The sequence below is a fragment of the Rhamphochromis longiceps genome, linkage group LG19 (assembly GCF_057381845.1).
Source record: "Rhamphochromis longiceps isolate RC_006_pf linkage group LG19, R_longiceps_female_GT1.1, whole genome shotgun sequence".
Taxonomy (NCBI): domain Eukaryota; kingdom Metazoa; phylum Chordata; class Actinopteri; order Cichliformes; family Cichlidae; genus Rhamphochromis; species Rhamphochromis longiceps.
This window is the reverse complement of record NC_140575.1, coordinates 24096127-24110900: the sequence shown is the minus strand read 5'-3', so window position 1 is coordinate 24110900 and position 14774 is coordinate 24096127. Positions and strand designations below refer to the sequence as shown.

Here is a 14774-nt window from a genome sequence, read left to right as displayed (position 1 = left end):
TAAGAAACACAACTTTGGATGGGGCCTTCAGCTGTAAAGCCACATATTCAAAAGACTGAAAACTTCCAGGAGATAGCTGCTTACATTGAAATGATTCATTAAATAAGACAGCAACCCCTCCTCCTCTCCTGCTCACCCTGGCCTCACTGATAAAACTGTAGTTAGGAGGGGTCGTCTCGATGAGAACAGCTCCACTGTTATTTTGGTCCAACCAAGTTTCAGTTAAAAACATAAAATCAAGGCTGTGCTCAGTGATTAAATCATTAATTAAAAATGTTTTCCCAGCTAAAGATCTAACGTTTAATAAAGCCAACTTAAGTGTTTTAGAGGCATTACTTGTCCCCTCGTGTTTGGGAGCAGTCTGTGGCACACAAGGTATGTTTACTATGTTTAAAGATCTTTTAGAGTGCAGCTCTCTGTGTTTTGACCAGGCCACATGTCTCCTTCTGTCACCTAAAAGTACAGAAATTTTAAAACCTTCTAGTAAACAGGGTCCCAGCTTCTCCTAGGAAAAGTCACCACTGCCATAATCCTCGCAGCCCGGACCCTCCACACATCACACATCAGACTGCGGAGACAAAGCATGAAGGTGGTAAGGAGGAACTAAGGGGGGCGAGGCTGGGCAATGTGACTTCGATTGCTCTGTTGAGGGTGGGGCTCGGTGGCGAACCTTTGGCTGCTTTGGTGGGGGGTTTATGGGGGACAAAGAGGGATTGGGCCGGGGGGTAGATCTGAGCCCAGCATTGACCCGCTCCATCATCTCTTCAGTGAATTTCAGGTGTGGGGAGGAGGGAGAAAGGGAGGGGGAGGAGGGTGATGGGGGTGATGGCCTGTCAGGGGTTTGGGGGACTGGGGAAGATCCTGGTCCTGGTCGTTGGTGTTGTTGAGAGAGTTGGAGGCAAATAGGGACCCCTCTTCTTGCCTCTTCTTGCCTCAGATGTCTCTCCTTTCTGAGGCTCTTCCCGGGTGGGGGCAGATGGAGCTCCTCCTCAAGGTTTCTGCTGGGCTTTGTCTGTTCTTGGAGTACTGTTTGTTCTTCTTTATGAGATAACTCCTCGTTTATCTCAGCCTTGGCTCCAAGCACAGATGGATGACGTATGGAATAAAACAAGTTGAAGGTGAACAGTTTCACCCCTGACTTGTTAAAATTAAATCCATTTGCTTTAAACAGATGCCTGCGTTCCCAAAAAATATTAAAGTTGTTGATAAAATGCACTGAGTGGTCAGCACATGCTGATATAAGCCATTTATTCAGTGTAAACAGCCTGCTGAATCTCTCGTCTCCTCCTCTGACCGGCGGTACAGGTCCACTGATGAATACAGCTGCATTCAGAGAGTTTACAGTGTTTAATAATCCAATAAAGTCCCGTTTCAGAACCTCCGATTGTTGTTTGGACACATCGTTTGACCCTGTATGCAGGACAATGTTTGTCACAGTTGGATATTCATCTGCAATTTGAAGAATTCTCTCCTTCAGGATGTTGACCATATCGTTAGGAAAGCAGAGGACTTTAGTGTTCTTACCGCACATGCTTTGTACATCCTTTACAGCAGAGTCACCCACAATCAGCGTTTCAGGCCTAGCCTTTAGCTTTCCCCGTGGATTTTCAGGCCTTACTTCGCTACTTTTAGATGGATGGTTGTCCGATATAGATCCAGGGTCCTTTGATAGTGGAGCAAATCTGTTCTGCAGTTTCACATTCAGTTGGGTTTGTTGTTAACCTTCCTATTCACGGTTGTCCAGTCCTGTTTCCTCTCGTATACAGGGGTAGAAGAGCTTCTCTGTCTCGTAGGAAGTGAAGGCCAGTCGGTTTCAGAGATTTCAGCTCACTGTGCCCTGCCTGTGGTACGTCCTCCCCCTTCCAGGAGACATGATTTATGTCTTGGTTTTGCACCAAGACAGTCCAAGGGGGGATTATCGCTTGAGGATTTATAATAGTGCACAAAGTCTACTTTGTTGGTCATGTTATCTGTGCTCCTTAGCTGTGTGCTAGCTTGCTCATCACTATTGTTTTGAGTCAAAGGCAAGGTTGTTTCATTTCCACACAGTCCATTTACCTCCACGTTTACTTCTAAGCGATGAATTTTTGTCTCCAGTGCTGCAATCTTCTGCAGGAGGCTGTGGTAGTCATCTGTGGAGAGGGAAGGCATCTTGTTGCTAGTTAGCCTAGCGGTTAGCACCTTTCTAGGCTATCGAGGCTGCTCGGTGCCCAGACGCTGTAATCAGGCTTCAGCTGTGTCTAGGCCACAGACACACGGAGCGCTGAGGATAAGGTAACTATAAAAATGTTGCTGTTTCTGTTAAGAACACTTTAGTCCTAATGATCTATAAGTGTCCAGAAGCTATCGCAGGTAAGCTCATATGGAAAAAGGGAAAAAATCAGCATAAAAATCGGTAAAAATCAATAAAAGAAGCAAAGCATTTAGAGAGCAAAGAGATGAAGCGTCCACACTCAGAAGTGGGAGACATGTCACTGGTAATCCAATGGCACACTGTAATTTTGATGTCAAGCTTTACACACTTTAGTGTCATCCACCTCGAGTCTGCTGATCCCTCTAATCAAGTCATTTTATTTAAAGAACAATTTTTTAAAGACGAGAAAAAAAAGCTAATCTATATAAGCCAAAGTCCGCATAGGTATATAACCAAGTGAGTGATAAGACTTTTGAAGGTTGTAAGGTTTCCCTTTGTAGTTAAAATTCCATTGACCAACAATGTTTAAGCAGCCTTTGTAGATAAGCAGTTCATATGAAGTTCAAAAGGACTTTATCTGCTGAAAAGGAAATCTTGAAACCATTAACTATTGTTTCACAAAAGCTTTATATTGGCCTTTTCACCATTTATAATAAGCAACAAGTCAACAGGAAAGTCTTGTCTGGATATCCCTCAAAAGTAAGCTTTTGTCGCCATAGGGCAAACTAACTGAAGGTGTTCCCAGATCCAGATCATCATGATTATGCACTTAGTTACTGGCCCTTAACAAAACGATATACATACTTTAGTACACTGGTATTACATATTCCTAATTCCATTGTTAGTCTTCCCACAAAAAAAACAGAAGACTAAAAAATGTCTAAACCTAATCTGACAGCAAGGAAAAACAAAAGTCGTGTGTAGTACTTCCATTACTACCTTCTGTTGAACCTCAGTAACTGACTGGATTGTGTAGTTGATCGACTTGTTCAGGTGTACCACCAGAAATATATCACTAACTCTTACACTTCACTTCATTTCATATTATTATCCATAAAACTCTTGTGAGTTTGTCAGTGAATTGAGAGGTTATTCTGCTATTGATCCAAATAAACAATATTCTTGAGGCTGTTTAAGTATTTATACGGAAATTACCTCAGTAACGGTGAACAGGATATTTTTCCATTGCATACTTAAGAGTACGAAATGGTCCTCTTGTCAAATTATCAGGCACTGCCTTTGTGTTAAATACAAGAGTTGCCATAGCAACTGACGCACAGTGCTTCCTTGACCTTAACTGTTGTATGCCAGCTACTTCCAGTATCTTAATAATGAAGAAAACCTGACTCTTTATGATATGACAATTACCGTAATTGTCGGGCTATAAGCCGCTACTTTTTGCACAAGCTTTGAACCCTGCGGCTTTTAGTCAGGTGCGGCTTTTCTATGGATTGTCCATGATTTTTGTCATATCGTAAGACGATTTGTTTTGTTTGTTCCGCTGTTGTACGGCACTACGTTGCCTGGCGGAAGGATCGGGGTTCAAGAGTGGTATGTTGGTCACATGTCCATCCGCCAGGCAACATAGTGCCGTACAAGTAGCGCGAAAAACAAACTTCAAAGTAGCGCTACGCGTTCAGCGGGAGTCGTGGATGATGAGCGGCGATAAACTTGCGAAAAGCAAGTTGTGCTCAACTCTACCGGTGGATTCTGACAGCGTGGAAAAGTGTGCAAACATCCACGATCACCAACGGATTTCGAAGGGCTGGACTGCTGCATGATGAAGAGGAGGACACCGCCACGGCCCTTCAGAGGGTGTTCGACTCCGACACTGACAATGACAATGAGGATTATCTTTGGTTTTGAAAGTGACAACGAAGGAAAGAAGCTGAGAGTGGATGACGAAGCCATCCTGAGCCTGTTCGTTTCCGACACTGGAGAAGAGGACTTTGGTGGTTTTAGTGCGCAGGAAGATGGTGGTGAATGACTGACTTTTCTTCTTGTTAAAGCCGTGTCACTGCACCTGAGCCTAAAAGGTAGTCCGAATCTATTTTTCTGGTGTGCTGTAGGTTACTGTTATGTACTACATTTGTTACTCATTTATGAAGCACAGCACATGTGCAAATATGTACCCATAACTTGTTTTTCAAAATATTAATAAAAGGGGTGTGTCTCCAAACAGCCATCTCTTTCCTGACAATTCGCTTTGTGCATATTCTCTTACATATGATAAGTCAATATTGAAACACCTGCGGCTTTTAGTCAGGTGCGGCTAATGTATGTACAAAACAGGATTTTCCCCTGATTTTAGCTTGTGCGGCTAATATTCAGGTGCGCTTTGTAGTCCGGGAAATACGGTAATAATAAACCTTGCGTGGGAGATTGATGCTTAAACCGCTGATTAATTTAATTTGCCCAGTCCCAAGGTTTTTTTCCTTTTTATTTTGAAAGAAATGCAGAGGAAATAACAAATGTTAAGAGTTTTCTTTACCTTGTAGAAGTTTTGGAAACCCTCATCAGTTAGGGTGATGGAGATTGAAAAGATGGAGTAGGTGGTGTTTTGGTCAAAGCCAGTTTCACTGTTTCCTCCAAACAAAGCCACAGCCCAGCACCTTTGAAAATGCAACATAGAAACATAACAATAAATTACCACAAATAGGCCTTCGACTAAAGAATTACTCACTGTTGTATGCGGTAAAATGAATGAACAATAAATAGAGGGCATTCAAGACATGTCACTTGATGACTCCTGGCTGCAAACACTTCACTTTCTACTGGGTGAGTGAACAGTCACAAAAATACATGTAATATTAAATCATTCATTTGAACAGCTTACACACATTTGAGACTTGTTGGACCATAAATCAAGGTGAACACTTCAGTTGTTTAAGAGTATAAAGACATCTTTCATTCATCTGATGATGCACTTAAAGGACAAGTTTGGTTGAGAAGTCTGCTCTGTATCAGAATAGGCTACTAGGAGGAATCTAAAACCTTTCTATACTGCAGTCTTTATACTGCACTTACAAAAATGTACTATTACATGGCGTATTTCTAATGGATTTATCAATGGTAAATAATCAGCAAGAACATGGTATGATAATTTGAGGCCTCTGATCAGTAATGTTCTACAGACGGACATAGAGATCATTTCCAAATCTGACAGAGCAGGACAACATGTTCCCATTTTCAAACCCGTCTCTTGGCCCTTTTTGCTAGGATTGTCTGAATTCAATAAAAACAACCACTCCACTGCCTTTGCAGTTTGGGAATTAAGTCAAAGTACACTCAAATTTCACTGTTGTCATTTATCAACAATTGAAAGGATTATAAACACTAAATAGGAGCATTCTTTTACACTATCCAAGTGGTGCTGATGGTAAAGGGAGCATTGGATGGGCTCTTGGTAACGTGGGATGACACAAGGTTTGGTAAATCACTTCACCACTTAGCAACAAGAGGCTGAAATGCACTTGTACAGCCATATCCAGAGATGAGAACGTATGAATCACATTGTCAAGTGGGATGGCAAAGTGTATAGTATGAAGATTGGGCTCAAACACACAGGGCTGGCGCAGAGCGGGGAAAAAAGCTCATGTATACCCAGCAAATTGAAGAGCTTTTAATTGGGTTTTGGAGTGCCCTCAAATCAGAAAAACAAACAGACAGAAGCAATAACACTCACTTCTTCCTAAGCACTGAGAGGATGCTTCCTGTGCCTTCATGGCCAATCAGCCAAGAGATGTAGTGGAGAGGCTTCACTCTGACGAAAATGAAAAGTAGAAACAAAAAAACATTGATGCAATCCATCTACAATCAGGGGAAAAGCATGGTATCTTTTGACTGACCCAATTCTATATTTATATAAAGAGACATCAATGCAAATCAAATGCATGCGTGGGGAAAAAACAAAACAAGAGATGGAGAGCATTGTGTGACTCTATATTTGTTGTATATGTTCTGCATGGCGCTCACCTGTAGTATTTCTCCTGAGGAGGAAGAGCCCAGGTGATATTCAGTGCATGAACTTTCCCGACGGGGACAACTGTGAATGCAAACAGGTGGAGAAACACCATCAAGCACCTGAATCAAACGGACACTTGGCCTGGAGAAGTAAACCTGACATCAACAGAAAAAGCAAATGGAACCACTGATTTTTTGATTCAGAGCTCTTTCCTCTTTCTGTTACATATATTTTAAATAAAACTGCATAAAGGCAGCCTATTTTGCATGCTCTTATTTTCGTATGCTAACATTAAACTCTGCCAATTACTCCCAACTGTTCAGCCATCTAGAACACTCCGTTTCCACTATTCTTGGGTCTGTATGTCAGTGATAAATGATAACCCCATTAATGTCATCAAAATTGCTTGTCTAAGAAAGTGGATAAACTGAGCATCAGCAACAAGTCCCTGTACACAATAAAAAATATTTGTACATTCTACTCATTTTCAGTTTTAACTATGTGAAAAACTACTTTAGCAGAGTCCATGAATAAAAATATGGAGCTGGAAATGAGAACAACAAGTCCCCTTTAAAACTGCAATTTGAATCAGCTTGACAGCCTCGAGTAACTCGTCTCAGCTGACATATTACACATTCTGGTCCTCAGTGGCTCTTTTGAATACATCCGGACTCATTATAAATCAGAATCAGAATCAGAATACTTTATTGATCCCTGGGGGAAATTATTTTTTGTTACAGTGCTCCATTTTAAACCAACATTAAGACAAGACAGACAATACGCTAACTAAGAATAGTACAATATATACATATATACATAAGTCACTTATAAATAAATATTTGGAAAAGAAACATGTGTAGCTGTAGCAGCAAACAGTGTGTTAAGTGGATGCGTTGTACAGGGAGATGGCCACAGGCAGGAATGATTTCCTGTGTCGTTCAGTGGTGCTTTTCGGTAATCTCAGTCTCTCACTGAACGAGCTCCTGTGACTGACCAACATGTCATGGAGTGGGTGGGAGGTGTTATCCAACATTGTCTTTATCTTGGACAGCATCCGCCTCTCCGACACCGCCTTGAGGGAGTCCAGCTCCATCCCCACAACATTGCTGGCCTTACGGATTAGTTTATTAAGTCTGTTGGCATCTGCGACCCTCAGCCTGCTCCCCCAGCATGCAACAGCATAGAGGATCGCACTGGCCACCACAGACTCATAGAAAATCCTCAGCATTTTCTGGCAGATGTTGAAGGACCTCAGTCGCCTCAAAAAATAGAGACGACTCTGGCCCTTCCTGTAAAGTGCTGTGGTGTTTTTAGCCCAGTCCAGTTTATTGTCAATGTGTACTCCAAGGTATTTATAGTCCTCCACAATGTCAACACTGACCCCCTGGATTGAAACAGGGGTCAAGTGTTTCCTGGTCTTCCTGAAGTCCACGATCAGTTCCTTGGTCTTTGCCACGTTGAGCTGCAGATGATTCTGCTCACACCACGTGACAAAGGAGTCGACCACAGCCCGGTACTCTGTCTCATCATCCCTGCTGATGCATCCAACCACCGCAGAGTCATCAGAAAACTTCTGAAGATGGCATGTCTCTGTGCAGTGGCTGAAGTCTGTGGTGTAGAGGGTGAAGAGGAAGGGGGAGAGGACAGTCCCCTGTGGTGCCCCTGTGTTGCTGATCACCTTGTCAGACACACACTGTGGGAGACGTACATATTGTGGTCTTCCTGTCAGGTAATCAACAATCCAGGACACCAGAGAAGCATCCACCTGCATCGCTGCTAACTTATCACCCAGGAGGGTCGGCCTGATGGTGTTGAAAGCACTGGAAAAGTCAAAAAACATGACCCTCACAGTGCTCGCCGGCTGGTCCAGATGGGTGTAGACACGATTGAGCAGGTAGATGATGGCGTCCTCTGTTCCGAGACGAGGCTGATAAGCGAACTGAAGGGGATCCAGATGTGGTCTTACTATGGGTCGCAGCTGGTCCAGGATGAGCCTTTCCAGGGTCTTCATGATGTGGGAGGTCAGTGCCACGGGCCTGTAATCCTGGGGGCCACTGGGATATATAAATGTCTGGGGGCCATATAAGACATATAAATGTCTTATATGCATCATCACAGGGACTGAGTGAAAGCTGTTTTGGGATTAGTGTCACTTCAAGATGTGAAGTGAATTATTTCTTTGTGCTCAATAACTAGCCAGTTGGCTAATAAGCAGAGAAGCAAAGGATTTCACAGGATGTGTCCCGATCATGTCAGGGCTTCTACTGGCCCAAATGTAGAAGGCAGTAATGGATCCAATGTGCTTGTTCTAAATAAATGGTCTGAAACTGGATATGAGATTTTAAATGAGACAGTATGTTTTTATTAATGATGACAAACTACTCTGGAGACCCCGGGCTACAAGTCATTGATCTATGGAGGACCCAAAGGTCCAACTTTGAGAACCACTACTTACATAACCTGTTAGGGCTTATTTATATGTGGGAACCTGCAGTACACCAGATGTGCTTAGAGATATCCGGTAAGGTGTATCAGTACCTCTGTAGAGCTTGCTGAAAGCCGTTGTGTCAAAAGGATCCACCATATCAGAGAAATCTGGCTTGGGCAAACCACTACAAACACAAAAACAATACCATCACTTAAACAGTTCCAAGACGTAATTAAAGCGACTTCAACCCACCCTTATGTTTTAAGTAACATAGAAAACAGTTAATGGAAAAGGTTTCAAGTATAAGATTGAGGATGGATGTCTCCAATTACTGTTTACACAATCGGGGAAGTAATAGCACATTATTTCTGTCAGGCAGAGCTATAAAATCCTTTCATTCATTTAAAGCTTGATGAAAATTAATTTAGTTCATCTAAAGAAGTTAAAGTCACTTCAGGCAATTTTACAAGGATAGATGTGAGCATGTGGAAATGTAATCCTTTAATTGAAATGAAAGCCTTAAAAACTGGAGGTTATGTGCTTTTTATGTGTGTAACAGTGACTCTGATTCACTAAAAAAAGGTTCTGCAATGACTCATAAAGCATACGGAAGCGGTGCAGCAAAAAAACACAAACATAAAAAAAAAAAAACCACTAATTCAGCTCAGCTCCGCTTTAGGGAGAAGAGATCCCTTCCAGGTGCATCATTTTGAAGAAGAAAAAAAGCATCTGAGATGAAGAAAGCGGAGAAAGAGATGGTAAAAAGGCTTGACATTTACATTTGAGCAAAGGATATTGAGACTCAATCTATATAGCGCCAGCTTCTCATCACAGCAACTGAGAGCCTCTTCTTGAATACTCACTTGTTAGGCACCTTGCTGAAGATCTCTCTGACCCACTCCTCCAGAGTGTCCAGCTTCTCTAAAGGACGCAGTGAGTGAAGGAGGATAAATTAGAGTTTGAGTGCGTTTCAATTATTCTGGCTGAAAACAACCACTTAGATTTGGGGAGAAGTCAGTGCAGTAACGATACATACTAAAATGCTTGCTTTAAAAGAAACTATGTTACAGTGTGGCTTTACATGCTTTAATTTAATGCTAAAATGTAAATGAAAATTCACGAATTTCTGTGTTTCCAACTAAATAAGGTAGAGCCTTCTTCCTTTTTAATTATTGCTAATGCAAACAAACTAAAAGCCTACATTTAGAGCTTTTACATTATTGTATAATGAGATGCAGCTTTTGTATTTTGCATTGCAGCCTTTTTTTTTTTTACAAACATTTTAATGTATAGCATGGTTAATTTAATTGTGACAGCTTTTTCCTATGCATGTTTCAAATTACTAAATGGAAGTCAAAGTTGTTTTTCAAGACTAGAGTACATAATTTTAATTCAATAACAAAGGAGCAATTGTTTACAATGCTCTTCTTTATTCTTTATCCCTTCTTTTGTGCCAAGTCAACAGTCAGTTCACACTGTTGCCTCACAGCAATATGGTTACTGGTTCGAATTTGCCAGCCAGCTGGGGCCTTTCTGTGCTCTCTACGCTTCTATGAGTTCTCTCCGGGTACTCTGGCTTCCTCACACAGTCCAAAGACATGCTTGTTAACTGGTGATTCTAAATTGGTTGTAGGTTTGAATTTGAGCATGGATGGTCGTCTGTTTCTCTGTGTTGGCCCTGCAACAGGCTGGCAACCTCGCCCTATGACAGCTAGGATGAGCACCAACTCCCCCGTGACTCTGAACCAGACAAGCAGTCGAGAAAATAGATGCATGGATGGACTCTTTAATGAAACATGATGTAAAAACCAGGTAGGATTGTTCAGCTGGGCTTCAAAACAGATGTTTCCCCTTGCTGATATGGAAGCTCCTAAAAACAGCTTTTTCAGGCAACACTGATCGATATTATAAGCAAAAATCCTTTGGCCTATAGGTTGAAAAAGTTTAACCGCACTCTCCGGTCAGATGCCTGAGGTTAATTTCACCTCTGAACACAACCAGAATGATTAGTGCAATGTAGTGACATCATAATGACCTAATGCACACAGGTGCAGACATATATTACTGCACCAAGCAAGTCAAAGCGCTAGAGGTGAACAAAAAATTGAAGCGAGCAAAGAGAAAAAAAGGTGCAATTTTATGAATATTATAAAACCTATATTATAAAACCTTGCAAGGAAAGGTGTTTGCAATCATCAGCAGTTTGATGCTTCATCATTTTCCAACAGAAATGATGGTTATAAATATTTCCGGTTGTTTTACTCCAATTAGCGATCTACTATAACACCTTTGCATCCCTCTACACTGGCAGAATCTTAGACAACAAAAGAGGTGCAACAAGAGTGAATTTTACTGAGGGCGAGTAAGTGTTTCATGAGGATGGCATTTCTCAGCACCAAATGTCAACACTTCATCATTTTACTTGTATGCTGTAGTTAATTAGCTGAGTGATATTTTCTGTGAAACCAAGAAAATACATTAGATACTTTGTATGTGACTTTGTTTTGAGTAATACAGCAATTCGAGCTGATTCGGGAATGATTATCTACAGTTGGCTGAACATGGATGAAGTGGATCCTCATTTGAGATAATGATTGTCTGAATTTTTTGATTAATCCACAGATTGCTTTTTCAATGAATCGGTTCATTTGGTGTATGAAATTATTGAAACAAATTACATTTCTGTCAATCTACTAATCGGCTAGTTCTTGATGCATAATAAATGGGAATGATTTTCCTGACCTTTTGACTGCACAGCCAGAGTCATGTAGTGGGCAGAGTAGTATTTCTTCCAGAAGGCACGCAGCCGCTTATACACATTGATCTTCATTCTTTTGGGCTCCTGCTTCAGTGTCTCCGCATTCCCTGGTATTGTGACAAGTTAACAATCAAGTGACAAACATAATACATGACAGAGAGGAGCCCTAACACATGCAGGGATATGAGAAGGCAGGTAAACTGGTGCAGGTTTCAGCTCTCCTGTTTGTTATTGCTGAACATACCCCAAGGAGGCCCTGCGTGTATTATTTGTCCCAGCAGTTGTTTTTACTAACTCACCCCAGCAGAACTTGCCCATAGGGTGTCCAGGTTTGGCCAGACTGCCAAATAGCATCTCCTTCCTGTGGGAGTCAGATGGCTTAGCCAGCTGGTACTCTGATAGACAGACGGAGGGACACAGGAAAAGGTAAGATGGGACAAAAAAAATGCAGAAAATGCACTAAAACACTTTATATGAACCAGGATTAATTTCTCAGAATGCAGGAGTGATGCACATAGGCACCAAGACCCACCACTGTCAACAGCCTCCACTTCCCTGTCAATGGCATCCCGAATCATTAGGGGGCAGATGAAGAACTGTGCCCACCTGAGAACAACAGGACAAAGTGGTAATGTTCAGAAGCAGACAGAGCACAGATCAGACATAAACATTTAGATGTAGATGGACGCACATGACAAACAACATCCAATATATATCCAAGTGCACACCATGATCCACACTACATCTATCGGCCTCTGAGATCTGAATATATGACATCCAAGTTTCACTATTCTTACTTCATATCACTTACTTTATACATCCACACTGTTTAGATTGAACTAAACCCATAATTTAACTAAAACATGGAGCGACATCAGACATACCAGTGGTTTAAATGTAACTTTAAAGTTTGAAGTTATTACTAAAAGAGGATTTAGACATAATTTAAATTCAAACTGGCAGTGTCCAAAAGCATTTCCTTCGTCTCCTACTTCCCACTATAATTACCAGGTAAATGCGTCTCTTTGATTCACCCGTTCAGTTTATGAATTCAGCTTGCTAACTAAATTTGATATGGTTAGCTGATAACTTGCCAAACTACCCTCTGATCAAAATAAGGTCATTTCTGGCAATATTTGGACACAATGGTTTAACGGCAGTCAAAACTGCAATAGTGAGGTTTCAAAATGTAGAGTCCACAAACCCATGGATGATGTCTCGGTGGCTATTTCCACAAAGCAAAAATATTAGGACTGAAGAGTAAAAGCGAGCGCTAACAGGGAATATGCCTGTAACGTGCCACACATTTTCACAATATAATCATCAGGTCTGCTAGAACTTTCCTTTGGTAAATTATGCTCTAGCATGTTAAGTGCCTTACTGTTTGGATTAGACCATAGATTTTCCCTTATAGCCTCTATGAGTCTTTGGTTTCAGTCTAGTTACTAATTGTTAATTGTTCTAACTTGTCTCCGTTGCTTCATATGAGTTTATATTCTCCTTTTTCTTGTTTCTGTCTTGTGTTTACCTGTAAATCCTCACCACCTCGTAAGGATGACTGCTCGAAAAATAAGATAACAACCAAAAACGAAAAAGCCCAACTGACTCCTAACCTGTCAAGAGCCTCTTTGAAGTTTTTCCTCTGAATGTCAAACTGGAAGATGGTCCTCTCACAGTCCGTGGAGGCATTGTCGCTCCCACCGTGCTTCTTGAGGAAAGCATCAAAGCCGTTTTCTGATGGATACTTCTCACTGCCCATGAACACCACTAGGCGACAACGAAATCACAGTAAGGGTGAAAAGAGAGAAGGGATTACAAATCATCAAAAAAAAAAAGGAATCCAAAGAAAATAATCTATTAAAGCTACTTGCACGATGTGTCTTTTGTCGTTTTCTTATTTATGTGGACAATGAGACAAATGCAGACAATAACACATCACATTTCTGGCTCAGCTTTAATAGAATTTTGATAACTCTGTCTCAGATGAAGCCGCGTACATAACTCTAAATAGTGCCGGGAATATTTGGTGACAGCATGAGAAAAGGTTTCCTTTCAGAATGATCATTTGGAAACAATGTTCAAAAATCACAATTGGTAGAGGAGACAGATAGCAATTTCTCTGCTGACAGTAGCATCAATAGATTGGATTGCAATTCTGAAGTTATGTGGCATTTTGTGCAAGCCTAGCTTTTTTTTTTCCCCCAACTGAAAAATATCTTGCTTGCTTCCTCATAGTGAATGCAGTGATTTCTTGCCTTGTTCTTGTAGGTGATGTAAAGTTAATCTGCCAGCAAGGCAAGGCAGACATTAACCCACAGGCCCCAGATTTCCAGGAGCCCCAAAACCCCACGAACAGTGTAGCGTCACTTGGTTGGTAGTAAATTAATTATTTGCACCTCACATTCTAAGACTTTCCTTATGCAGGAATACATTAATTTTTGCTTATATTATGTATAGGAGTTAAAAAAAAGGGACATTCAGTAGGAGAAAGCTGCAAATGTTCAAAAGCAACTGGTATACAACAATCTTTGCTGGATTGTTTGCTGTTTACTGTATCTTGGGATACATTATCATGCATTCTATGTAGTAAATGGGCATTTGTAAGTGATGAGTTAGATGCATAATGCACAGAGAGCAGGCAGAAAAGTGGGTCAAATAGAGCCTGAAAACTAATTTTTTGCCCTGTGGCCCCACAGTGGGTAGATCTGGTCCCTCTGGAGATGGATATTCTGGGAAATGTCACATATTGTTAACTGATACTGAACGAGACAAAAAAGGCTAAGAGGCACACTAAATAATTAAAACAAACTACACAATTCTTACTCTCATGTATATATGTTTGGCACTGATCACCACCTGCACTCATGTATATATCTTTCTACGTTGCACTCATAATTCTTATTCTCATGTATATATCACATGTATATCTCATGCACATATCTTTCTTTCTACATAGCACTTTAATTCTTATTGTCTGCACTGAAGCACCGCAGCAATTTCCTAATGTTGTAAACCTCAACATCTGGCAATAAACCCATTCTGATTCTGATTCTGATTCTGACAAGGATGCATTTAAAATTAGGATGTGTGATAGGAAACATTGAAAACATATCTGAGGATGTATCTGGGGACGGAGAAACCACTGAATTAAAGAACAATGAAAACTTTTTTTAAAAAAAGATGACAATACTTGTCTACTGGATTAATTACTCACTGTGTTCCAGAAAGTGAGCTAGGCCGGGGAGATCGCTGGGGTCACTGAAGCTGCCCACACCAACACACAACGCTGCCGCAGACTGAAACACAGGATATCGAGGCATATCTGAGTCTGGCATTGCACTTCAGGGAAAACTTGAATGATACTCTGTTTATCTTGCTGCCAAAAAAGGCCATAAAGACAGAAACCAATGTAATAAAGTATTGAGACGCA

The 14774-nt window shown here is 41.1% G+C and overlaps 1 protein-coding gene across 3 annotated transcripts in view; it reads right to left on the bottom strand.

The window, feature by feature from the left end:
• Positions 1-14774, bottom strand: part of LOC146646808 (nardilysin-like) — a 36334-nt gene that overhangs the window by 17854 nt on the left and 3706 nt on the right. For all 3 annotated transcript variants that reach the window (XM_085392464.1, XM_085392466.1, XM_085392463.1), the window contains exons 4-13: positions 14559-14640; positions 12958-13111; positions 11877-11950; positions 11644-11739; positions 11329-11451; positions 9450-9507; positions 8697-8770; positions 6170-6239; positions 5880-5957; positions 4686-4806 (exon numbers count right to left, since the gene is read on the bottom strand). In XM_085392464.1, the coding sequence (XP_085248590.1) occupies positions 4686-4806; positions 5880-5957; positions 6170-6239; positions 8697-8770; positions 9450-9507; positions 11329-11451; positions 11644-11739; positions 11877-11950; positions 12958-13111; positions 14559-14640 (930 nt within the window). The remainder of the gene's footprint in view (positions 1-4685; positions 4807-5879; positions 5958-6169; positions 6240-8696; positions 8771-9449; positions 9508-11328; positions 11452-11643; positions 11740-11876; positions 11951-12957; positions 13112-14558; positions 14641-14774) is intronic.